At 59.8% G+C, this 26,314-nt stretch overlaps 1 protein-coding gene across 1 annotated transcript; it reads left to right on the forward strand.

Annotated features, from left to right (window-relative positions):
• The first annotated feature begins 276 nt into the window (after window positions 1-276).
• SMTNL2 (smoothelin like 2) lies at window positions 277-19,533 on the forward strand. Its single transcript, XM_002718852.6, has 8 exons — window positions 277-768; window positions 6,509-6,596; window positions 7,051-7,293; window positions 7,811-7,886; window positions 8,649-8,837; window positions 9,847-9,964; window positions 10,211-10,362; window positions 17,968-19,533. The coding sequence occupies exons 1-8, from the start codon at window positions 370-372 to the stop codon at window positions 18,092-18,094; spliced, it is 1,392 nt and encodes a 463-aa protein (XP_002718898.2). The 5' UTR covers window positions 277-369; the 3' UTR covers window positions 18,095-19,533.
• Window positions 19,534-26,314: the final 6,781 nt, after the last annotated feature.

Here is a 26,314-nt window from a genome sequence, read left to right on the forward strand (position 1 = left end):
CCCGCCCCTCAGGCTGCACGCGGCTCCTTCCGAGCTCTAGGGGACTCAGATTTGGCACTTACTCTTCTAACAGCAGCTCCACACCTCCTGGGAGAAGAGGCGGGGCGGGAGCTTCATCGGCTCCTCCCTGAGCCCCTACCCGCAAGGTCTCGCTGGTCCCCGAACGGGCCCCGGCCCCGCCCCCTCAGCCCCGCCCCCCGCACGGCGCCCAGTACTGGGGCTCTCCGGGCCAGCTCCGCCCTGCGCCCGCCCCTCCGGCCGCCCCTGGGGCGCAGCCCGCTGAGCACCGCCAGTCCCCGCACCGAGCTGCAGAGCTCGGGTCTCCTCCAGTTTCTGGCCCGCTCTCAGATCGGTGCGCCCCGCTCGGCCATGGAGCCCGGCCCCGACGCCGAGGAGGAGCGCACAGTGCGCGAGGCGCTGGGCCGCTACGAGGCCGCGTTGGAGGACGCGGTGCGCGCGCTGCACGAGGACATGCAGGGGCTGCAGCGTGGCGTGGAGCGGCGGGTGGCCGAGGCGCTGCGCCTGGCTGGCCCTCTGGCGCGCACCGTGGCCGATCTGCAGCGCGACAACCAGCGGCTGCAGGCGCAGCTCGAGCGCTTGACGCGCCAGGTGGAGGCGCTGGGCTTGGCGACAGGGCTGTCCCCCGCGCCCGGCACGCCCAGCACGCCCAGCCCTCCGCCAGCGCCCGGGGTTCCGGAGCGTGCGCCCCGCCTGGGCACCGCACGCTTCGCCAGCCACGCCACCTTCTCTCTTTCCGGCCGCGGTCAGGTGAGCCTAGGGGAGAGGGGCGCAGTGCGCCGCGTGGGTGCAGGTGCGCTTGCGCCAGGGAGTGAGGTTCCCGCGCCTTGGCCCCGAGTGCGTGCACCAGCGCTCGTCTGCCAGGCTGGGGCAGTGCCTCCACCGATCGCTGGGAATCGGCGACCGGCTTCCTGCCACGCTTCGGAGTTGGAGAGGACAGGAGAGGCACTGCTTGACCCACCTGCTGCACCCGTCTGGGGCCCCCTCTCTTCCTGAGAGCTGGGCTCTGTTTTCCCTGAGTTCTGCCTCTTTCTTCCCTCTGTCGCAAGACGCTAGGGCTTGGGCGCCCAGGTGTGGGCGCTGGGCGTGTTGGAATGGTCAGCACCGTCATTCATGCGCCTCCTGCTTGCTTCACTGAGGCCTGACGGCTGGGGTTGCTGATTAACCCGGATTAAGAACGAGCTCCTAGGTGTGTGTGGAGGGAGACTCTGTGTGGTCCAGCTCAGTCCAACCTGCACTGGTGGGAACCCGACACTGCAGGGGGCAAATCTCTTACCATTAAGGGAGGGGGGTGGGGAGAACTGGCCTTGAACAGCGTCTAGATTTCTGGGGTCAGTGGCTGGCCAGAGGCCCACACCGAGTGGGGACCCGGCGGGGGGGCAGAGGCTGGTGTCGGCAGGTCACTACCTTGAACATGGGCCTCTTGGCGTGGCAGGTCCTGGGTAGACGGTTTCCATGGTGTGTGTGCAGTGGGCCTTAGGCAGGACTTTCCATGCTGCTCCAGCCTGTGCCCCAGGTTGGGTTTTCAGGGTCTGAGTTTGGGCAGTTTGCACCTGCTGCCCCTGCTTGGCTCATTCCCAGGGCTTTCAGGTCTCCTGCTGTGGGAAGAGCTGCATCTCAGGGGACCACAAGGAGGGCTTCATGGTTAGGCCTTGCTGGGGGAGGGAGACGGCCCCAGACCTAGCAGAACCCAGTGAGCTGCAGCCAGAGATGGTCTGCTGAGAACACAGAAGGAGTGTTGGAGGAGGGCTGCTGCTGCTGCAGGGGGGTGAGTGGGAGCTTCCAGGTGTGGGAGTGGGGCTGTGTGAAGGGCCCCTGGAGGCTGGCAGAGGAGCTGGGCTTCCCCCCTCCCTGGGGTGGGTGGGTGATAGAGCCTCTGGGTGTCCCAGTGCTCCGTGGAAGTGTGTAGAGACATGGATCCACTTAGGTGCGTCCTATGAGTACGACCCTGCTTGTGCATGGTGTGAAGTCCCCACCGTGAGCCCACACGTGCCTAATCAACTTGTCACCAGTCGTTTCTGAGGTTGTTTTAGCATGCGTTGCTCCTTTTCTGCTTATGCAAGCAGCTGTCCCAGTTTTAAGAAACACAATGGCAAAGTCATAGGTATGTAGACATGGATATATGTACACGTACATATGTGTACATGTGCAACCTCTCTCCAGGCATGGGCCTATTTTCAGTGGCAGCTCCCCACTGTTCACTAGTGCCAATCTAGTGCTCTGGGTTCTGGGTGGCGGGGGAGGGGAGGGGCGGGGACCCCCTTGTGTGTGCTCACTGACGCGGGGATGGATGGTGGTGTGGAGGGTGGCTGGAGATAGGTAATAAGTATGTGATGGCCAAGGACGGGCCTGCCTGGGGCAGATTCGGGAAGTGAGGCTGACTTCTGGGTCACAGGTCTGGGCGCAGCAGTGGGGTTGCTTGGGTCTTGCTCAGTGTGCGGGGCCGTGGACACCCAGGTGATGGTGTCCCTGGGCAGGTGGCTTCCTGGGTCTGCTGCTGTGGAGAGTAGTCAAGGCTGCAGGTGAGGGGGCTGCACAGGCAGAACCAGCAGTCGAAGTGGGAGAGAGGGGGCAGGTCTTCGGGGCAAGCGTTATGGAAGGGGCCCTGGGCAGAGGCCTCATTCAGAAGGAAGCCAAAGCCAGGCCAGGGAGCCATGGGGGGGGGGGCGGACACAGGAGGACCCCGCTGGGGACCCCTTCTGGAAGCAGAGGTTGAGGCATGAGGCTGGAGACCCACCTGGACCCCAGAGAGGCCCGAGGGGCAGGAGCCGCAGGGCAGCTGAGTGCTGGGGGTGAGGACGGCCCGTCTCTAGGAGGGTCAGCGTCTCCCTGCCTGCCTGTTGAAGCCCCGGGGCCCTGTTCTCTTGCCACCCACGCTCTCAGGGCCACCGACGCAGCTCTGCACTGGTTCTGGCAGCGAGAGGGCCGTGCAGCACCATGCACGTGCTCCTGCTCATGTGCCGTGTGTGATCGGGTACGTGGTCAAGAACGAGGGTCCGGGACTCCCGGGCAAGGCTGCAGTGTGGATGATGGGATGGACAGAGTCACAGCTGGGCACCATGCGGCCAGTTGTCCGGCATCTCCTGCTCCATGCTTGGGGTGGGGGTCTGGGTGCGAGGGGCTTACCTGTGCACACAAGTCGGTGGTGGACGCACTGCTTGGTTTGTGGTCAGACCTTGTTGAGGTTGGTGTTGCGATGCCCATTGTGGCACAAGCAGTGGGATTGAGAGAACTTTTTGCTTTCAGACTGGGGGCTGCAGGTGCTGGAGGTAGGGAAATACACAGATGTCCCAGAGCTCAGTGTGGGACGGGGTGGCTCAGGTCACACCTGAGTGCACAACCCTTGACCTTGCTGCAGCACAGGATGACACAGGAGTGGCCGGGGAGGAGGATGTGGGCATCCCATAGGGTGAATCAGGGTGGACTTCCTGCAGGAAGCCGAAGACCCTGGAGCAGATAGCAAACACTCTTGGGGCGTTTGCTGTGAGGCATTGTGGGCATTTTCTCCCAGCTGGATGCAGTGTGTCCCTGTACATAAACCAAGGGCGATTGGCCTGGCTTTGTCGGGCTCTGTGTGCCCAAGCCAGGAGCCGCTGCTGTCATCAGGCTGGAGTCAGGAGCCAGCTGGGGGCTTGGGGTGGACGGGGCAGCCTGAGGCCAGGGCCTGGGCCCCGGAGGCTGAGCCGGGGTTGTTGCCTGGCCTGGAAATGTCATCGCTGGCCTCGTGGGAGCTCCTGGATCCCCGTGGTGGCCGAGGCGGCGGAGTCCCACGGGAACAGCTGCCAGGCGCTGGGTGTCGGAGGCCTGGCTGTGAGAGAAACCAGACTCCCTTATCTGCCTTCCTTTCCCAGCACCCTGTGATAAGCCAGCCGAGGGCTCAGGGGCCGGGTGGATTGAGTCCTTCAAAGCTGTGGTGAGAGCCGAGTGCGAGTGCGGTGGGAAGTGTCTTGGGGTGGGGTCCAGGGGCTGTGTATGACCTGGGCTGGGGGGCTGGGCAGCACCCAGAAGATGGCCTTTCCCTCCCAGTGGTTCTCCTCCTCCTTAAAACAAAGCCAAGATGGGGGATCTTGGTGGGCGTGGGGTGAGGGGAGGAGGCCAGCCCAGGATCTGTCCCCTATGCAGGCTCTCCAGGGATCTCTGCCCTGGCCCCAGCACTGAGGCGCCCCTCCCTCCCTGGCTCCCTTCCCCAGGGCTCCCACCCCCTGAAGAGCAAGTGGGAGCCCTAAGGTGGGCTTGGATATGGAGGACAGCCTGCTCTGGCCCTCCTGGGTCAGCTCCTGCTTACCCCAGCCTTGGTCCGATTCCTCCCTGTCACCTGGCTGAGACAGGTCCCCCAGGGGGCTGGGTCCTGGGAGACATTTGTCTTCTCTGCCCTCCAAGGCCAGAGCGCCTTGGGGATGGAGTCACGGCTTGGGGAGGAGTTCTGATTCAGGAACCGTGACAGGTGTGGGTGAGTTCAGGGGCGGCCCTCACCCCCACCACCGACTGGGCTGGAGAGGTTGTAGGGGATCCCAGAATAGCCCTTTCCCTAGGGGAGGGTGGGGGAGTCAGGTGCAAGAGCTTGGCTGGTGCAGAACCTACTTCCTGTCTGGTCCCTGGGGCACCATGGAGCGTGGGGTCCCTGTATCAAGGGGGGCCCTACAGAGACCCACATTCCTGGGAAAATGGGAAGTGATTTCGCCATCAGCCTGCAGCGACCTGTGGAACTTGCCAGCCCAGAGCAGGAAGGGTGAAGTGATCAGGGGACCCCAGAGCTGAGCAGGCCCTGGCAACACGGGGGCTGGGGTGTGGTCCTGGGACAGCTCCCACCGCCGCCTGGAGTGCTGGGAGTTGCACCACACCTGGCCTCTCCGCCAGCCCCTACAGGCTTCCCTGGCTCTGGGCCCTGCACTCTCTCACTCCCTGGCCACCTGCAGATGTCCCTCGCCTTGCCTCTGAGTGTGGAGGAAGCCCCCAGTCCCCTTTCCAGGCTCACTCATGGCTGAAACTCGTGTGACGCCTTCATTTCTCTCCAGCCGCCCCCTTCCCGCTCTTTCTGGGGCCATCACCAGTGACCCCATGGATGCTGTTTTGAGTTCACCTTGACCTCCAGGAGGCTCCGAGCCGAGCGCCCTTATTTCCTCGCCCCTAGGCCTCCTCAGTGTTCTGCCGGGTTCCTTCTGGCTGCTCCTTGCTCCCCAGCCCCCGATGCCTCTTCTGCTTTCTGAAATGTGGGTGCCTTATCCCAGGCCTCCCCCCCGCCCACCACACTCCACACTGCCTCTGTCTCTGCTGGGTTTCTCCATCACTGGTCCTTCCTTTCTCTTAAACTTCAGGCTCAAGTACCCAGCACCCTCCTCACTACCTGATGTTCCTGGACACTCATCGTGTCCCAGACCTGAGTCCTTGTCTCCCCTAACCCTCGTGTGCCCCGCCACTCTCCCATCAGCTCCTGGAGAGTGTTCCTCAAACAGAGCTGGGGACTGTCGGCGTCTCCTTGTCTAAGGAGTCAAGTCCAAATCCTCATGCTGCCCGTGTCCCGGATGTGCATGATCCAAGTGCCTGTGACGTCATGTCCCCCTGCCTGGGCAGACACTGGTCGCACTGCTGCCAATGCCTCCCCTCCCCATCCCCTGGCTCGGGCCTCTCTGCTTTTGGGGGCCCCCCTGCCCTGCTGGGCAGGATGGAGTCTGTCCTAGGCACCCTCCTCCGAGTCTGGCTCCTCTGCAGCAGCCCCAGCCCCCTCCGTGGTGGGCTCTCAGTACAGTTCCCGGTTGGAGTCTCCCCCATCCGCTCTTGCCAGCCAGACCCCCTGCAGTCCCACAGGCACTCTCAGCCCTGCCCTCCCCCTGCCTGGGAGGAAGAGAGAATTTCTTCCTGGCCACACCTCCAGCTGTGTGACTGCAAGACCTTGGGCAGTGCCTCTCTGAGCCCTTGGGTCCCCTCTTGCTAGCACCCACCCGGCGGTCAGCGGCGAGCTGGGGGAAGGGCCTGCTGCTTGGTAGACACCCGGACGGGACCTGCGTAATCGCTCCCGTTTCTCAACGAGGGACGCTGAGGCCCGGAGGGGACCTGCTGTTGGACATGTGGTTGACAGCCAGCCAGGATCCAGGGCTTCCCCGCTGGCTGATGGCCTTGGCTCTCTGTGCCCCCTGCCCGCCCCACCACTGCCGCAGCCCAGGGTGAGGCAGGGTAGAGGGGTGCATGGGGCCAAGCAGCCCACAACTGCACCCAACAATTCCTGTGTCCCTGTGGCCATGGTCCTGCCTTAGGGGAGGGGTGGGCCCCCTCACCTGTCCCCCTTGGGACCCTCAGTCCAGCCTTTGTCTCAGCTTTCATGGACACTGGGTTGAGCCTAGGGACATGTTTGCCTCTTGGGTTCATCCATCCCACCTTGCTGTGTGACCTTGGCCCATCGCTGTCCCTCCTGGGGGCCAGGAGGGGATTTGGGAAGGGACTTCAGGGGGCGGGGCCCTGATGCTGGGCCTCAGTGGTGTCTGTGCCCCTGTAGAGTGTGGATCAGGACGACGCCGGGGAGCCAGAGCCCAGGAGGGCCGCCAACACGTGCATCCTGGAGAACGGGCACCAGCCAGGAGCAGGTACGGGCTGAGGGCCGAGGAGGGCGGCCTGGGTGGCGCTGGCGGTCAGGCCACCCATTGGCTGGGGAGGGGGGCCCCAGCAGGCGAGAGCTATCAGGAGCAGTGCCTCATTCGGAGTGAAATGGAACTTTTTAGACGCAGAGGGAAAGGGGAGACTTTGGAAGGTAGTGAGCTTCCCCGTCCCTGGAGCAAAGCAAGCAGGGACTGAGGAATCGTCTGAGCCCTGAACAGGGTGGACACTAGAGTGATGAGCCAACTGGTATTGACAGCACTGGCTACCAGCGGAAGTAGGGAAGGATCAGCTCCGGATGGAACAGCAAGACATCCCCAGTCGGGGAGGACAAGGGGCCGGGAGTGCTCATGGAGGCCTTCCTGGAGGAGGTGGGGGGAGGGCTCAGGGAGGCTGGAACCCTTCCAGGGTGTCTGAGGCTCCCGTGGCTGTCACATGTTCCAGGTCCAGGCGATGGACCCTCTGAACTTGCTCAGACCTTCCCGGCACCAGAAGCCCCGAAGCCTCGCCCCGTGAGCCTCTCCTTGCGGCTGCCCCACCAGCCGGTCACGGCTGTCACCCGAGTCTCCGAGAGATTCTCTGGGGAGACATCGGCTGCAGTGCTGTCACCCACATCTGCTGCCATCCTGGGGGGCTGCAGTCCCAGCCCCGGCGAGACCACCACCCCCTGGACTCCCAGTCCGAGTGGTATGAGCAGGGCAGCATGTGCTGGGGCAGGCCTGCCTCAGGTGGGAGAGGGAGGGCAGGTGCCGGGGAGCCGTGTGGCGGGGCAGACCCAGGGCCACCTCTGCCCGTCCTTGTGACCCCTTCCCTTAGCCTGTTTGCTCTCATGAGGGCGGGGTCCATCCCGGCCCGAATGGCATGAGACAGAATCCTCCATCATGGGGGACCTCTTCTCATAGGTCAAGGTCATGGTTAGAAGGTGGCCTCCTGCCCCAGGCTCCCCAGGCCTCAGCGGGGCTCTCTGAGCTCCCAGAAGGAGGCTTTGGGAGCAGTGTTTGCTGACCACACACAAGCAGGTGGCCCTGGGCTCCGAGCCCTCGGGAGCAGGTGGGGGACCTTTAGAAGACCTCTAGGTGTCGCTGCTCTGCGATCCTCTCCCCTCTGCTGTCAGCCAAGGCGGCACCGGGTGAGAGGAAGGGGGCCGGTGGTGGCCGCTGTCCAGGCAGGGTTTGTGACCTCTCTCCCTCCCTTCATCCTGCAGAAAAGACTCCCTCTTTTGCCCGGTCTCTGCCCAGCTCTGGCTACGGGGCGGTGACGGCAGGCAAGCTCAATGACAGGTGAGTCTGCCCCGTCCAGCTATGCTGACCCTGGGAGCAGGTGCACTCTGTGGGCCGGTGCCTCTGGAGAGCTAAGGCAGGAAGCCCGAGGGTCTGTGTGAGCAGGAGGAGACCGGGCTGGGCTTGGGGTGGGGGGAGTTGTTTAGGGAACTGGGCCTGCAGCCTGGCTCCTCCGTGGCCCCTTCGAAGCAAGTCAGTTCAAGATTGGAGGGGGTCTCAGCCCCCACTGGAGGAAGCACTGTAAGAGAATCTTCTGTTTTCTCTTCCTCCACCCTAGCTGGCTGGGGCCTCAGAGCTGGGTACCCCCTGCCCACAGGCAGAGCAGGAACGTAGAGGAGCCTCGGGCTGCGGCAGGGCAGTGGGGCCCCTGGTGGCCTCTGTGCCCCCTACCCAGCCCCCACCCCGGCCAGCTGCACTGTGTTTGGCACTGGGGTGGGGGGGAGTTGTGAGTTTCTGGCAGACTGATCTGGGGAGAACAAGGAGAGACTTATCTAGTGGGGATGGGGTGGGGAGGGGTCAGGTCTTTAGGGAGGAGGTGTCCCCTGCCCTCCGCAGGCACCGAGACCTCCCCGGGTTGGGCCTGCTGGCCAGGCCTGCTTTAGTTCCGAAAGCCTGCAGGGGCTGGAGCAGCTGCGGCCTCTCTGCCTAGCCCTGGGCGCCCCCTCTTTTGTGCAGCTGTCTGCCTCCTTCTCGCTGGGGAGACTCGGGGACCTGGCATGCGAGGTTGGGTCTGTGTCCCTGACTTGGTGGTTCTCTCCTTAGCCCACCACTGGTGACGCCACCCCAGTCACCTCCATCCCCCCCGCCGCCACCGGTGCCGGCCACGACTCAGGCCCCTCGCCAGGGGGAGCGCCGTCGGGAGCTGGTGAGGTCGCAGACGCTGCCCCGCACCTCCAGTGCCCAAGCTCGCAAGGCGCTGTTTGAGAAGTGGGAACAGGATACGGCGGGCAAGTACGGACACGCACCCTAGACTGGGTCCCGGCCCCCAGAGCAGGCCCAGTGTCGGGGTGGGGGGCTGGGACCATGGCTGAGCCATGTCCCGGGTTCCAGAGGGCAGTTTCTTAGGATGAGACCTTTTGGGCAGGGGCTGTGTGTGTGTGTGTGTGTGTGTGTGTTGGAGGGGGTCCTAGAAGTGAGGGAAGAGGGCTGCAGGGCATGGAGCCAGCCTCTGCCCTTCCTGCCCCCCCCCCCCGGGGCCCCCAGGCCTGCCTCATACCTGCGTTCCTCCTAGGTGGTCACTCCTGTAGCCTCTGAGCAGCACAGGGCACCTGGAAGAGATTGGGATTCTGAGCTGGAGCTGGACTTGCTCAAAGCCTTGAGGGGACCCAAGTTTCCCGCTGGCCACTACCCCAGCCCCTGGGAGACAGGATGCTTGGGCTACAGCCCACCTTTGCATGCATATCTGTCCAGTCTTCTTGTCCGTGCATGGTGTTGATACCTGCTGTGTGCAGGGCGCGGCCCAGGCCAGCCCCCATGCTACTCTGGTGAGGGAGATGGGCCCCTCAAGTGTCCTCACTGACCCCCAAGCCACCTCTCTTGACCATTAGGGAATGTCCTTGGGCCCCGAGAAGGAAGCCATCCCTCCTGGCTGGGAAAGCCGTCCTGGAAGGAGGCTGTGCACCCACAGGGAGGCTCAGAGGAGGGGGTATGAAGGGCAGGGGCCATCCAGGCAGGGGCATCCGGTCACAGGGGCTCAGGTCCTCCGCATCAGGATTACCCAGTGACCCCTGCTCCCTGACGAAGGAAGTAAACAGGGGAGCTGGGGGAGGGGGGCTGGGAGGGAGTGACGACCCTGCCCCAGACCAGCAGGGAGGGTGTCGGGGGCCGTGGCTGTGGGCACTAAGGCAGCGCGTGGACACAGCGCCTCCCCTGGCCGAGCAGAGCACCCCACCCCACACCCTTGCTGGGAGGCGGCAGCTGCCGGGGTGGCCCCCACAGCAGGTCTGGCCTCCCTCCACAGGGGGAAGGGGGAGACCAGGGCCAAGCTGAAGCGGTCCCAGAGCTTTGGCGTGGCCAGCGCCAGCAGCATCAAGCAAATCCTGCTCGAGTGGTGCCGCAGCAAGACCGTGGGCTACCAGGTGAGCTGGGCCAGGGGCCTGAGCTGACCTCCCACCGGCCCTCCTTCTCCTGGCCGGGGCGGGGGGACCCAGAGCAGTGGGACGTGGGCTGCAGCAGCCTGGCTAGCGCCCCTTAGAGGGCTCGTCGCTGAGCTGGGGGCCTTGGGGAAGGCCTGGGAGAATGTGGGATTGCCTGGGGTGCAGAGAGCTGGGGTGGGAGCTGTCATTGCCCCGCCCCCCCCAACGCCCCCACCCCGCTGCCCACAGCACGTGGACCTGCAGAACTTCTCCTCCAGCTGGAGCGACGGCATGGCCTTCTGTGCCCTGGTGCACTCCTTCTTCCCCGACGCCTTCGACTACAACGCCCTGAGCCCCACACAGCGGCAGAAGAACTTCGAGCTGGCCTTCAGCATGGCTGAGTGAGTATGCTGGGGCCCACCAGCTCCCAGCTCCATGTCTGATCCTGGCTTCTGCCTGGGCCAGGGCGCTTGGGGGCAGGCAGGCTGTGGGCAGCTGTCCAGTGTGTCTGAGGCCTAGAGAGGGATTTGCTCCCCATGGTAGAGTGAGGGCTCGGTTCCTGCTGGTGCTGCCCCTTCTGCTGTGTGCCCAGCCTTGGGGTGCCCGGGCAGGGCATGAGGGGCAGTAGAGAGACATGCAGTGGCTTGGGTGAGCCCGGGCTGCTGATCAGCAGGAAGTTGGAGGGCACCCAGGACACTGAGGAAGTAGCTTTTGCTCCTAACAAGCGGCCTTTCTTCCCTAAATATCGTTCTGGCACTGAGTGTGACCTCGCCTCCATTTTCCATTGTGATAACAGAATGCCCGAGAGCAGCTCATTTACAGAGGAAACAGGTTTGCTTTGGTGCAGTCTGGAGGCTGGGAAGTCCAAGACAGGGGCATGGGCCTCTCCTGGGCTCTGGTGAGGGCCTTGTGCTGCTTCAGGCCTTGGCGGAAAGCAGGCCAGGCAGGAGTGAGTGGAAGAGACGTGGGGAAGAAGGCAGCCAGGTGCCCTGTGACAGCTCGTTCTGGTGATCACCAACCACTCCATGGAGAGCTGCATTCTGGAGGGCCGACCACTTCCGGCCCAAGTGCTGAAAAGGCCGCTGCCTTTGAACACTATTACACCGACGACCAAGCCCCAACATGAGTTTTGGGTGGGGACCTGCCTTCTTAAATCCTGCTCCTAGGGAGAAGATTAGGGGAGGCGGGGCTGGTTCTGGGATCGGGCTGTTTGAGAAGCCGGTTTGGGATTGATTGATTTACTGGCTGAGGGCAACGCCCGCGGGATCAGAAGGCTGGCAGAGCAGGATCTGTCTGGGGGAGGGAGAATGGACAGGTGCACGTTCAAGCTGGGGCAGGGGATTCAACAAAAGGACTCCTTGCAGAAATGTGGGCAGGAGGGAGGGACATGAGGCAGGCACCGGGCAGCACCCCGGGGTGACAACAGGGTGGAGCTGCTCGCTGCTATGTCGGGGAGGGCTGTCAGCTGGGCGCTGGGTGCTGGGCTTGGGACAAGCGTATGCAGCCAGCTCGCAGTGACCCAGCCAAGAGGGAGCTGTTGGATGATACTCGGGCCTCACTCTGCTGCTGCCCTCATGCTGGGGCTTCTTGTTGGCTGATCCCAGCGACAAGAGGGAGGGCCTGGGAGCCAGCAGGGTGGAGATCAGGGATGGCTGTGTGGTGTGGGGGCCGCCTGGTGCTTAGCTCTGTGACAAGCTGACCTTCAGGCTGACCTTCCTGGGGGCACAGGCGCCCTTTTCTCCCACCTCGGGCCTGTGTGTTGTTAGCTCCCAGGGTCCGTCTGCGTGAGACCGTGTGCCCGCAGTGTTCGGCTCTTCCTATGCTGCTTGGGGCTGTAGGAAGCCTCATCCCAGGCCTCCTTGCTCCATTCCTGGCCCACCAGGGCCTTGAGCCCAGCCAGGGAGGGAGCTGAGCCAACGAGTCTCGTCACCTGCCCTGGGTACTGGAAGCCCTGCTAGGAGCAGCAGCAGCTCTCCCGGCAGGCCCTGGGGGCGGGCAGAGGCGACAGGAGCCTGTGGCTCTGAGCATCTGAGTTTTTGGGGCTATCAGTCCTGGCCCGTCGTGTCACCTTGGCTGGCGCGCCTGGACTCTGGGCCCTCTTGGGGTCATAAGAACTCCTTGTATACTTTCAACCCTCCTCTGTCGCGGCCGCCAGGGATTAGCTGTCATCCTAATTGCAGAAACAGCTTTGGACAAGCGCGTTATGCAACTGGATCCAGACGCCAGGGAAGTTGAGCCAAGCGCCCGCCACAGCACAATGCCGGGGGGGGGGGGGGGGCGGGCGGGGGCTGGCTCCCCAGAGGAGGCCCAGCTGCTGGCGGTGCAGCCGTGGCGACTGTCAAAGATCAGACTGTTGGAGTGGGTGGGATCTGGGCTCTGACATGGGTGCCCCAACACCCACCCCAGATTGGGGAGGCCAGGCTGCACGTACAGAGCTCTTCTCTAAATGCAGCGGGCCACACGGTGCCAGCTCTTGCCCTGGCCGCTGGACCCAGCTGGGCTGTCCTGGGCCCCAGGGTGGTGGCTCTGCACCCCAGCTTGCAGGGATCACAGCTTCCCTTGGCAGCCAGAGCCAGACAATTCCAGGCTGTGTTTTCCCAGCACCAGGTCCGAGTTCGTGGAGCCTCCAGACTCCGTGCAGATGTTTCTTGGAGTCCTAGCCAGGGGAGGCAGTGGTGGAGGGTAGCCCGAGCTCTCCCCCTTCCTCCCGAGAGTCAACAGTGGGCCACAAACCTTGGCCTGCCGTGCCTGTGGCTGGAGCCTGCTCCCGCTGGGGAGGGGAGGACTGTGTGATGGGGACGATGGAGGCGTCCAGAGCAGGCCTGCGTCCTGAGCCTCCTGTTGTGAGTCCCTGGCAGGGACCTGGGGCAGAGGGTAGGGGAAGCTGGGGTCCCTTGGGAGAAGAGCAGCTTGGAGCGCCTTGGTCCTTATAAACTAGGTTGCTTAGAAAAGCTGGCTGGAGAGCTCAGGGCCACCTGCCTGGGGGTCCAGGCTCTCAGCGCCTTCAACAGATGCCCCTCAGGGGCGTGACAGCTAAAGCCCGCCAAAGACACAGACAGCTATGCAGGCGGAGCCCAGAGCTCAGCAATGAAGCCTGGGGAAGCAGGCAGTGCGGGAGGAGAGGAACCTGGGGCCCGGGGAAGGTGGTGGACACGGAGTCCTCAAAGCAAGGGTCCACCCTGCAGCAGGAAGGAAATGTTCCAGAACCTTCCAGGAGCAAGTGCCTTGACAGCACCCAGTCGGCAGTGTTGTGTGCTGCCCTCCCCCCACTAGCTCAAGGTCCCAGAGATTCCCCAGGGGCCTAATCTGTGTGAGTGACGCGGTGCTGACAGCACGGCGAGCGTCCCCGGCCTGACAGGTGTTCAGGGCCTGGCCCGAAGACGAGCAGTCCCTTTTATGGAAGGGGCCGAGTCGGCCGGCGCCTGCCGGTTTCTCCCTGTTCCTGCACAGTGCCGGGCAGGACATGTGGCCGAGGCTTCCCGCTCGCCCTGCGGGGAATGTGTCCTGCTCTCGGGTTTCGCCGGCAGAGAGGGGCTTCCAGGCTATTTGTGGTACCCATGTGTCTGTCTCAAGCCAGCCGTGGGCCCTGGCACCCTCCGCCGCATTTAGAACAGGCTTAAAAATGTAAAAATAACCCCCCCAGATCCCTGCTGCCGGCTCTGTTACAGGTCAGCCCCGGGTGGCTGCTGAGCACAATGGGCGGGGGAGGGGGAGGGGGAGGGGTGGGGACCACAACCTTCCTCCACCCCCACCCCCACCCAGGCAGGGCCCCCAACAAATCTGCCTTAAAATTGATGGTGTTCTCCTTGGGGCTTTTCTGTGTTGTTTAATAATTTAAAACACATTTCTATCATTTTTACAAAGGTAAAGTTTTAAGTTTTTTTTTTTTTTTCTTTAAAGACTCGGGGCCTCTAAGGTTTTGTGACAAGGGTATTGTGACAAGCTAGTGCTGCCCCTTTTCTGGGCTCCTGTTGTTGGAGCCTGGTCCTACCTGTGCCTGCTGGGAGCCCTGCTCCCTTGTCTCCCAGGGAGAGTCCTCGCTTTGTGGGGCGGGACAACCTGTCTGCCACTCTGCTTTTCAGATACATGGTAAAGTAGAAGGAGCCTTGGAGATGGTGGCCAGCGCTGGGTCCTGCCAAGCCTGTCTCAGGAAGCCCTGTGCTCAGTTTTAAGATATATTTATTTATTTGAAAATCAGAGTGACAGAGAGAGGGGGAGAGACAGAGAGAGGTCTTCCATCTGCTGGTTCACTCCCCAAATGGCCATGACAGCCAGGGCTGGGCCAATCTGAGGCCAGGAGCTTCATTTGGGTCTCCCACGTGGGTGCAGGGGCCCAAGCACTTGGGCCATCATCTACTGCTTTTCCCAGATGCATTAGAAAGGGAGTTGGATCAGAAGTGGAGCAGCCAGGACAGGAACTGGCGCCCATATGGGATGCTGGCGATGCAAGCAGCAGCTTTACTGACTGCCTCACAACACCAGCCCCACCCCCATACCCTTGTCAGCTTTTTTTAAGGATCACAGTGGGGCAGGGGACCTGATGGAGGCCCAGAGCCCTGGTTGCCTGCTCACAGCTCGCTGCCCAGCCCGGCCGAGGTGCGTGACACCAGGGTGAGGCCTATGCTTCTGATCCCAAAGACCTGCTGCCTGGCAGAGGTGCGGCCGCCGAGCCGAGGTCAGCTGGCGGGGGGGGGGGGGGTCGTCTGCGTGCTGTCCTCTGCACAGCTGGGACACCCCGACCACTCTGGGTGCCTCCAGCGAGGTGGGCTGCAGAGCAGGGCCCGCGTTTCCCCTTGGGAGGACAGTCAAGGGGCCCGAGGTACTTGGTTTCAGGTGAAGACGTGGACATGAAGGTTCTCTTCCGACGGGCGCAGGGCTCTTTTCCGGGGACAGAAAGTTAGACTGAGGGTGGCCCTGTGGGGATAATAGGCAGAAAATACAAACAGGCAAGAAAGCAGAGAGGCGCAAGGAAAACTCTCAGGGCCAGAGCCACCTGCACAGCGGCTTGGCCTGTCCTCGGGGTGGGGGGTTCAGGTGCCCTGGCCGGGACCTGGTGGCAAGCAATGGGGCTGGGCTGGCAGGGACTGTGCTTCTGACGGGGACCTTAGCATTCTCTTCCTAGTGAGGTCGTAGTGTGCTGGTCCTGTCCTCGTCTGACGTGGGGACCATCGGGGCCACCCCATCAGGGCGATGGCCTGGGCACCTGTGGCACCTGGGATCCCCCGAGGAGCCGGCCTGGGAGGGGCAGGGGGGAGCTCTCCCGTGGGCCAGGTGAGGTGGAGGACACCAGATGCTGAATGACAGCTCTGAAAGGTGAACTTGGCTCCCTGACCTCAGGTGTTCAATCCTTGGCTGTCAACAGGGCCCCTTAGCGGGCTGCCCCGGCGCTGAGCCCTGGCCTCTCCTGTGCTGAGAAGGGAGGGCCTGTTTGTCACCCGCGAGGCTGCTGGGCCCTCTCACAGGCCACTCGCTCACGCCCCAAGGGGAAGGCAGGGACGGGTCGTGGGGCAGATGTGACATTTGGTGTCTGGTAAGAGGCCTGGCATCCGGCCAGCGCCATACAGCAGGGCCCAGTGGGAACATTGTGGTTTTTGCTGTGTAGGTGTCACATCCAGGCTTCTTTTCTCCGTGATCCACTCTGCATCTTAAAGCCAAGTGTGATGATAAAAACAGCAACAATCAGGGCCAGCTTTGTGGCCTGGTGGGTTAAGCTGCCGCCTGCAACACCAGCATCCCATGTGGGCACCGGTTTGAGTCCCGGCTGCTCCACTTCTGATCCAGCTCCCTGTTAATGCACCTGGGAAAGCAGCAGAAGATGGCTCAAGTGCTTGGGCCCTTGCTACCCTTGTGGGAGACCTGGATGAAGCTCCTGGGTTTGGCCTGGCCCAGCTCTGGCAGTTACAGCCATCTGGGGGGTAAACCAGCAGATGGATGGTCTCTCTCCCTCTGTAACTCTGCCTTTCCAATAAACAAAAATAAATCTAAAAACAACAACAACAACAACCCACAGCGACAATAACAATCCCCTACATTTGTTGAGCTCTTTTGCTGTGTGATGCATGAACTCCCTGATCCTCATGCCCCTGTGAGAAGGGGAAACTGAGGCTGAGAGAGCTAAGTGTGTTGCTGGGGTTTGAACCTTGAAAGTTATGCACTTACTGATTCAGGAAAAAACAAAACCAGACTGAGAGTCCCTGGAGCCCTGAAGGTAGGGCTCTGACAGTTGGACCAAGTGCAGCGGGTTTGCCTTGTGGTTCTGCCCTTGTGGTTCAGGCCAGCTCCACTGGATGCCCGGGGGACCCAGGTCAGACGGTATAGGGGCAGGGGCTGGCATCTCGGAGACGGCTGCTGCTGTCTCAGAACTCAGTGCTCTGGGCACAGGGCAATGTCTGTTTTTTTTTTGTTTGTTTGTTTTCTTTTCTTTTCTTTTTTCCTTAAAGATTTATTTGATCAGAGCCGCCAGTCACAGTGCTGGCATCCCATATCAGTGCTGGTTGGAGTCCCGGATGCTCCACTTTCAATCCAGCTCTGGCTAATGTGCCTGGGAAAGCAGTGGAAGATGGTCCAAGTCTTTGGGCCGCTGCACCCATGTGGGAGACCTGGAGGAAGCTCCTGGCTCCTGGCTTTGGCCTGACCCAGCCCCGGTCCTTGTGGCCATTTTGGTAGTGAAGCAGCAGATGGAAAACTCTCTGTCTCTCCTTCTCTCTCTGTAACTCTCAGATAAGTAAGTAAATAAAAAGAAAAATCTGTCTTAAAAAAAAAAAAAAGACTTCTTTGATAGAAAGGCAGAGCAGACATAAAGAGAGGGAGAGAGGTCTTCCATCCATTGGTTCACTCCCCAAATGGCTGCAACAGCCAGGGCTGGGCCAGGAGAGAGGAACCCCATCCTGGTCTCCCACATGGGTGGCAGGGACCCAAGTTCTTGGGCCGTCATCCTCTGCCTTCCCAGGTGCCTTGGCAGGAAGCTGGATTGGAGATGGAGCGGCTGGGACTTGAACCAGCGCTCACTGTGGGATGCTGGTGTCCCAGGCAGCAGTTTGTCCACTGCGCCATCCCCACAGGCTGCTGTCTTGACCTGGGTGTTCCCCATCGCACTTTGTGAGGCCTCCGCCTCCCCCAGCACAGTGAAAGGCCACAGTTTCTACACAAGTCCACATGGTGGCCTGGGAGCTGAGCCACGGTCTCCTGGGGCAGGAGGCACGGGGCCCTGGGGGGCTGGGTGTGGGATGACAAGATGATTCTAAGCAGTTTTTTGAATCCCCGGTTATGACCCACTAGTAGGTTGTAACATGTATTTAGTGGTTCATGACCAGCATTATCAAAGAGGGGGAGGGGAAGAAGGGTAAACTTGAAATGTTGTAGGGAAAACATCAGTAGCAGCCATGTGCCGTGTTGCTGTGAAACTACCCTGTAAATGGTCGGTCCTCGGTGCCCCTGGGGGCTCAGTTCCAGGCCTCCCCCAGGACCCCAGATCCACAGTGCTCAAATCCTCAGAATGGCGCATTGTTCTCAGGTCACCCACAGCCCCCGTGTGCTTTCCGGTCAGCTCTCAATGACTTCCACCACCAAACACAACGTACCTGCGGTGTAGATACCGCCGTACTGAACTGGCAACAAAAAGAAGTCTGCTCAGTGCGGGTGCAGCTTGTTTGTTTTTAATTATTTCAATCTGTGGTTGGGCGAATCTAAAGATGTGTGGCCTGGGAGTATGGAGCACTGGCTGTACATGTGTGTGTGGGTACAACACACCTGCTGCATATGTGTGTGTGGGTACAACATGCCTGCTGCGTACATGTGTGTGGGTGTGACATGCCTGCTGTCCATGAGTGTGTGGGGCTAGTGGCTTAACCCACTGGGCCACCGTGCTAGCCCCCAGGCCGGGATTATTTAAATCCCTGCTGTTGGGCACATGAAAACCCTGGGCTCCTGGCTGAATCCGGTTTTGGGGACAGTGGCGATTGCTGATTGCTGGGTCTGTGGCTCTGACGAGGGCTTTTCTGTTTCAGGAGCCTGGCTAACTGTGAGCGCCTCATCGAAGTGGAGGATATGATGGTGATGGGCCGCAAGCCGGACCCCATGTGTGTCTTCACCTATGTCCAGTCTCTCTACAACCACCTGCGGCGCTTTGAGTAAGGCCCTCGGGCCTGCAGAGCCCCACACGCGAGCCCGGGAAGAGCCCGGGGCTGCCCGTGGCCCCCGAGTCAGGACGACCCCACCCCGGGGAGGAGCTGCCTCCCGGAGAGAGGACGCGCTGTGACCGCCCCTCACGCCCAGCTGGGCCCTGACTTCGCTGTCACAGCCAAAGGCTCGGAGGCACAGGGAGAGAAATTGGTGCTAAGGGACGCTCTTCCTCCAGAAATGCCTTCTTTGTAGATTCTGGAAGCTGAATTACTGTCTCCCCCTCCGGGGTTTTGATACATTGGCTGGACAGGGTTCGTTGATTACCCCGTTTTTTTTTTTTTTTCTTTTTTAATCAAAATACCCAGTGTTTTCTACTTCCTCACACCATCGTAGCTCCCTCTCCTCCTTCTCTGTGGGCCCCGGTCAGGCAACAGAGGGACGGCTTTGTCAGCAGCGTGGCGAGAAGCCCGAAGCCTGGGGAAGGAACAATTTCACCGCCCCCAGGTTCCGCCAAGTCACTCCTGTGCCCTGGGAGGTGGGAAGGCCTTTGCCTTGGTCCCGAGTTCCCCTGGTCTTCCCAGGAGGCCCCACACGTGTGTGGCTAAGGATGGGCTTCTGGGAAGGTGGCGCTTTGGCGGGGAGGGGATGCCCTTGGTGCTGAGACAGAGAGGTTTGGTTCACATCTTTTATAATTTGCTGCAGATATTTATGGAAATGAAACCCATCTGTACGGTTGACTGTTTGTACATAAAGAGATGTGTCTGTTGGAGCTCGCGTTATTTCTGTGGGTCCGGGCATGAGGGTTAGTTCCCGAGGGAAAGACGCCCGCGTCTCATGGGAAGGGTTTCTGTACTTAACTCCCTTGCTTGCAAAAATGAGGCTGACACTCGCTGTCTCTGCATTTGCCTGTCTGTCTCCCGTCTCTGCTGTCCAAGAAGGGTCCCCCTTGTGGATCGGTGACCCTGGGTAAATGGGGATCCCAGAGGGCAGGTTTTGGGGTGGTCCCGTGTTTGGAGCAAACTCATTGGCAGTCTACTGTCACAGCTGTTTGGTGTAGGATTTTAATAGAAAAATCGTTAGTTTCTACAAAGCTGCAGCCATTAGCTTATTCTTACCCAAGTGTCATTTTGTGATTGGGTTGGATTTTAGCCATGGACTTTCTTTTTGTAAGAGGGTTTATTTTATTTATTTGAAAGGCAGAGGTGTCTCATTCACTGGTTCACTCCCCAAAGGGCAGCAATGGCTCAAAGCCGGGAACTTGGGATTCTATCCAGGTCTACCCACCTGGGTGGCAGGGGCTCCAGCACTTTGGGCCATCTGCTGCTTTCCCAGGCGCATTAGCAGGGAGCTGGATCAGAAGTGGAGCAGCCAGGACTCGAACCAGCACTGTGATATGGGATGCCCGCATTGCAGGCTGCTACTTAACCCACTGTGCCACCTTGCCAGCCCCCAGCCATTGGCTCCTAGAACTCCTCTTTAAGGAGCTAATTGCCTTCATGTCCTGAGGCTGGCTCTTGGCAGCAGTGCCCGTGTGGTGAGTTGGAAGTGTCTGCAGCCACACGGCAGAGCACACAGCCCAGGGAGCAGCTGTCGCAGTGTCTTTGTTGATTGAGACTGACCTCTCACCACATCCTTTGGAGTCTCTCGTGCTGGGAAATATTCCCTTTTCCAGCTTGCTCTCATCTCTGGTAGGCGTAGGAAGTTGAACCATATTATTAGCAGAGGCACGTAGCTGAAGCTTAGGGTTTCAAACCTAAAGCCAATTTGGGAACACCGGGGCTCTATAAACGGCACGCCTCTACGTCACTGAGTAGTCACACATGTGGAGGGGAGAGCTCCCGGGCTGCGGACCTCTGCACGTGACACAGAGCAGATGTCACTGAAACCAAGACCTCTCAGCCGGAGAAATACGGACTAGCTGCTCCTAAACAAAGATTTATTTACTTATATGCAAGGCAGAGTGACAGACGGAAAGCAATTCCGGGCCAGGCTGAAGCCGTGAGCCAGGAACACCATCCGGGTCTCCCATGTAGGAGGCAGGGACCCAGGTACTGGGGCCACATTCTGCTGCCTTTGTAGATGCATCAGCAGGGAGCCAGACTGGAAGCTCGAACCAGCGCTCCCATGTGGGGTGCTGATGTTATAACCTGCTGCGCCACAGCGCCGGCCCCAAGATGAGCTCTTTTTAAAGCTGGTTCCAGACAGCACTGTGGCTCACTAGGCTAATCCTCCGCTTGCAGCGCCGGCACCCCGGGGTTCTAGTCCCGGTTGGGGCACCGGTTCTGTCCCAGTTGCTCCTCTTCCAGGCCAGCTCTCTGCTGTGGCCGGGAGTGCAGTGGAGGATGGCCCAAGTGCTTGGGCCCTGCACCCCATGGGAGACCAGGATAAGCACCTGGCTTTGGAGCGCCGGCCGCAGCGGCCACTGGGGAGGTGAATCAACGGAAAAGGAAGACCTGTCTCTCTCTCACTGTCCACTCTGCCTGTCCTAAATAAACAAAGCTGGTTCCGTCAGCCTCCTGTCTGGCCTTTTGGGCTGGGGGCAATGAGGGTTCGTTAGGGGCTCCTGAGTTTTCAGCCTGGTTACCTCTGGGACACTGTGGTCTGGGGGGAGCACGAGGAGGTCTCAGGATCCCAGGGCGTTTGGAAGCCAACATTCCGGGTGACACTGAAGTGGCCTGTTGGTAAAGCCCCTGCCGCTGGCTCTGGGGCGAGGGGGGTGCCACATCCTCCCTCTTCTCCCGGGAGCGGGGGCGCTGTGTTTTGGAGCTGCTGTTTCTCCAGATAGCTCCTCACCTGCATTTTGTTCAAGCTTATTCAGGCTCATGCGTTTCCCCAGATGAACGATTAGCCAGAGCCCCGCGGGCTTCTGTGTTTCTGCCAGCTGATGGCTGTTTTTCATGGCAGAAACGGGCCTTGGGCGCTTTCCGAGCGAGGTGCGGCACAGGCTGGCGGGCTCGTCTGTCCCCGGCCAGGTGTTTGGGGAACAGTTTGTTAAGGCCAATGGCTTTCGCAAATGTGTTAGATGACCAGACGCGCTCGGCTTTCCCAGCTGCGGTGCAGGGTTCTGTAACTGGAGGAGCCCAGCATGAGAGGATATTTTATTTTCTGCTTTTATGAGTGGGTCTATAGGACTCCAAGCAATTGGATAGAAGTCGCAAAGTGCTGATTCAGTGGGGGCAGCCTTGGGTGGGGCATCTTAGCCAGGCAGTGAGACCAGTGCTGGTGTAGGCTTCTCCTGCTGCTGACGGGTGCCCAGCTCATCCTGGTGACCCCACGGAGCCTCGCTGCCCCCTCCCTTGGCTCTGCCCTTGCAGCTGCGTGATTGGCTTCTGTTGACCGGTCCAGGCATTCGCAAAGGCCCTTGCCAGCAGATACTCCAACGTCTCTTGTACCAAGTGTCCCGAAGCATCAGAGCGATTAGTTTTCTCCAAGGTTTCATTTTGAAAAATTTCCAAATTCACAGAAGAAACAACAGGATAATTCAGTGAGTGTTGGGATTCCTCTGCCTTGGTTGTTAGTGTTCTGCCTTGGTTGTGTGTTCTCTCTGTTCACTTGTGGCTGTTCTTGTCTTTTCTTCCCCCGCCCCCTGACCCTGCTGGGCCATTCGGAAGTAGGGGTCAAGTATCGTGAAACTTACCCCTGAATATGTCACAAACTTCTTACAAAAATCAGAATATTCTCTCGTATGAGCATGGTGTTAGTGCACCTATGAATGTGAACCCTCCATTTAATGTACAGTCTACATTCTAACACCCCCACCACACACACACCTGTTCCCCATGCCGTTTATGACTCTTTGGGAAAGTCCAGGGGCCCCAGGGTGGACATCTGGCCTAGAGGTTAAGCCACCAGTTAGGTTGCCCACGTCCCCTGCCACAGCTCCTGATTCTGCTTTCCTGCTAGTGTGGCCCCTCAGAGGCAGTGGTGGCGGCCCACGACCCACAGTAAATGGGTACCTGTCACCCGCGTGGGAGGTCTAGATGGAGTTCCTGTGTCCCACCCTGCCCCCAGTCCCCGTGGCAGATCTCTGGGTGGTGCCTCCCCGCCCCCACTGTGTCTGTCTCTTAAAAAACAAGAGCTCATGATCCAATTAAAGATCACACAGTGCTTTTGATTATGATGTCTCTTAGTGTCTTTCTAAATTTTCTATTTATTTAAAAGAGAGAATCGTCCATGTACTGGTTCACTTCCCAAATGCCTGCAACGGCCAGGGTTGAGCCAGGCTGAAGCCAGGAGGCCAGAACTCCATCTGCGTCTCCCATGTGGGTGGCAGGGACACAATACTTGAACCATGATGTGCTGCCTCCCAGGGTGCATTAGCAGGAAGCTGGATTGGGAGCAGAGCCAGGACCCAAACCCAGGCAGTGCAGTATGGGATGCTAGCGTCCCAGGAGGCGGCTTAACCCAGTGAGCCACATGCCTGCCCTCCACCCCCTTTAGCGTCTTTAACCTGAAACAGCCTCTCCTTGAAGAACCAGGCCAGCTGCCCCGTAGGCTGCCCCACAGTCTGTATCTTCCTGTTCCCCAAGCAGATGCCGGTGAACTGCCGTGGACAGAGCACGACCCCAGGGATGGGCGTTCCCTGGGCATCCCCTCAGGGCCACACCCCCTGCCTGCCAGGCCAGGTCCAACTGGGTGGCGAAGGCAGTGGCCCCCACCTCTCCTGGAGCCCTCACTTCATTAGCGACAGGCAGGGGTGATGCTCTGGAGACCACGGGGCATCCTGCTCTCCAACAACCTCTGACCCAGCACCTTTAGGGCTATTAATGGATGACTTTTGCCTGAGTCTGTAATTATATTGGGGGTTGAAAAGCGTATTTTCAGGGCTGGCATGGTGGCACAGTGGGTTAAGCTGCTGTCTGCCACGCAGGCATCCCCTATGAGCATGGAACCCGCTCCCTGCTAATGTCCTGGGAAAGCAGGGGAAGACGGCCCAAGTGCTTGCACTTCACGTGGGTGAAGCTCCTGGCCAGCCTTGGCTGTTGCAGCCATTTGGGGAGCGAACCGGTGATCGCAAGCTTGCTCTTTCTCCCTCTCTTTCTAAATCTCTGCCTTTCAAATAAATACTTTTATTTTTTTTTTAAAGGACAAGCATGTTTTCAAAGTCCTGCCATTTCCTCCGTGTTTGTTGGCTGGTGCCGTGTAGAGCAGGCCTTTCCCTTCCTGCACGTCAGGGCATGAGCGGGGTCAGGGACTTTTCAGGCCCATATGCTGCGACTCCTTCCTATCAATTGTTCCTTCTGGTGCTCAAATTGCCCAGAGTCCATCCAGCGAGAGAGACAGCTCCGGTGTCCCTGTGCCCTGGCCCCCGGACTCTGCAAGCAACCTTCTTGCTTTCTGCCACAAAGATCCAGGCTGACCTTGACATTCCTCGCCCGAACCCCAGCATCAGCGGTTTCCCGGAGACGTCCTCACCTCTGATGGTGGGGATCCTGTGTGTCAGTCGAGATCCAGGTGTCTGCTACCCCCAGGTCTCACACTTCCGGGCCAATAGGGAGACAGAGCTAAGGCATTTGAGAGAGGGGGCGGCCAAGCACACTGGTACCTCCCACTTGGAGGGGGGGTTCACCTAGCAGTTAAGACACTGCTTCTCCGTCAGAGTGTGGATCTGAGTCCTGGCTCCCCCTCCTGCCCCCAAGCTCCCGCTCATGCAGCCCCTGGGAGGCAGGGCTGTTGGCGCAGTGCCTGGGTTCCTGACGCCCACGTGGAATACCTGGGTTGAGTTCCTGGCTCCTAGCTTCCAGCTTTGGTCCCAGCCCAACCCTGGCCATTGCAGGCACTGGGGACCTGAACCAGCCTAAATAAATTCAGTAACCCAGGCTTCACCTGTCCCTTCTTTCACATTTATTTTTCCTTTTCTCTGATGACCCAGATTCCCAACAATTTCAGTATATTTATGAATTTCTTCTCTGCCACGATACACAGCCAGGAGCTTCAGAATTTTTAAACTGTTGCTGTTGTAACAAAAAAACCCACCCAGGGAGGTTCCGGATTTCTTGGCTGCTTTCTTCACGCCCCTTAGAACACATTCGGCAAGCACTCACAGCCTAGCGTGGTCCAAAGTTGCTGGCATGTTTTTCTCTCTTGCCAGTCATGCTGTAAGTTTGGTTGGGTCCTGGATCAGGCAGGGGGAGGACTGAGGTCGGGTGTCACCTGTCCCACTCATTCTTCCCAAGAGCCCACGCTGGGCAGCCTGTTCACCTTCCTTCATCTTCCAGGTAAGGCCGTCAGCGTGTTTCTTTCCTTTTTTTTTTTTTTTTTTTTTTTTTTTTTTTGACAGGCAGAGTGGACAGTGAGAGAGAGAGAGACAGAGAGAAAGGTCTTCCTTTTGCTGTTGGCTCACCCTCCAATGGCTGCCACGGCTGGCGCGCTGCGGCTGGCGCATTGCGCTGATCTGAAGCCAGGAGCCAGGTGCTTCTCCTGGTCTCCCATGGGGTGCAGGGCCCAAGCACTTGGGCCATCCTCCACTGCACTCCCTGGCCACAGCAGAGAGCTGGCCTGGAAGAGGGGCAACCGGGACAGAATCCGGCACCCCGACTGGAACTAGAACCCGGTGTGCTGGCGCCGCTAGGTTGTGGGGCTGTGGTCGGGGTGAGCTCCTGGCAATGAGACACAGACTTGTGAGATGTTGCTAACTTCCTCTCACAGGTGCTGTGCTATTGTGCACACCCACCAGAGACATGTGACAGGCCCCGCCTCCTCCCCTAATGGGAAGTGTTGTCATATTGTGAATTTTTGTCCTTCTGACAAATGATAAATTGTTACAGGGTAGTTTCAATTTATATTTCTCTTACAAGTGAAGATGAGCATATTTTCACATTTAGGAAACATGTGCATTTTTTTACTATGACATCTTTTGTTTTCTCTTTTTCTCCTTGATGAAAAAAAAAGAGAGAGAGGTGGATTCCATCCATTGGTTTACTCCTCAAATGCCCACAAAAGCCAGAGCTGGGCCAGGCCAAAGCCAGGAGCCAGGAACTCCATCCAGTTCTCCCAAGGGGATGGCAGGAAACCCAAGTACTTGGCCGTGATCTGTTGCTTGGATTGGAAGCCAAGGAGCTCGGACCTGAACTGGAGCTCAGATACAGAATGTGGGCGTCCCCGCCCCCCTCTGTGCCACAGTGCCTGCAGTTGGGGAACTCTATATATCAGGAAGGTCTCCATGCCTCTGGCTCCCAGCTCTCCCCACCCACTGGGCACCCTTACCTGGCTCCCCTCACTTCTCCCTGGGGTTAGAGCTCCCTGCGAATGCTGGCTTCCAGGCCCTCACTCATGCCCAACTCCATGCTGCCTCGATGTTAGGACAGAGGGAGCCTCTTTTTTTTTTTTTTTTTTTTTTTTTTTACAGGCAGAGTGGACAGTGAGAGAGAGAGACAGAGAGAGAGAGAGAGAAAGGTCTTCCTTTTGCCGCTGGTTCACCCTCCAATGGCCGCCGCGGCCCATGCGCTGCGGCCAGCGCACCGCGCCTATCCAAAGGCAGGAGCCAGGTGCTTCTCCGGGTCTCCCATGGGGTGCAGGGCCCAAGCACTTGGGCCATCCTCCACTGCACTCCCTGGCCACAGCAGAGAGCTGGCCTGGAAGAGGGGCAACTGGGACAGAATCCGGCGCCCTGACCGGGACTAGAACCCGGTGTGCCGGCACTGCAAAGTGGAGGATTAGCCTAGTGAGCCGCGGCGCCGGCCCAGAGGGAGCCTCTTAATGCAAACCTGATCCCAACACCATCTTCACTGCAGGGGGTCCCACTGTCCCTGGATGATGGATTCCTGGTGGGGCCTCAATGGCCAGCCTGGCCCCATGTCCCCAACCTCCACTGTTCCCTCGGCTTCATTTCCCTGGAATCTCGCCTCCTTGGCTGGCCTGTTAGCATCCCTCTGCCATCCGGTGCCCAGCGCCCACAAATGCTAACTTGTTGTTCATGGCTCTTTTTTTTTTTTTTTTTTTTTAAAGAATATGTATTTGAGGCCGGCGCCACGGCTCACTAGGCTAATCCTCCGCCTTGTGGCGCTGGCACACCAGGTTCTAGTCCCGGTCTGGGTGCCGGATTCTGTCCCAGTTGCCCCTCTTCCAGGCCAGCTCTCTGCTGTGGCCAGGGAGTGCAGTGGAGGATGGCCCAAGTGCTTGGGTCCTGCACCCCATGGGAGACCAGGAGAAGTACCTGGCTCCTGCCATCGGATCAGCACGGTGCGCTGGCCGTGGTGCACCAGCCGCGGCAGCCATTGGAGGGTGAACCAA

Source organism: Oryctolagus cuniculus, chromosome 17 (assembly GCF_051225735.1).
Source record: "Oryctolagus cuniculus isolate XC-2025 breed Fujian yellow rabbit chromosome 17, ASM5122573v1, whole genome shotgun sequence".
Taxonomy (NCBI): domain Eukaryota; kingdom Metazoa; phylum Chordata; class Mammalia; order Lagomorpha; family Leporidae; genus Oryctolagus; species Oryctolagus cuniculus.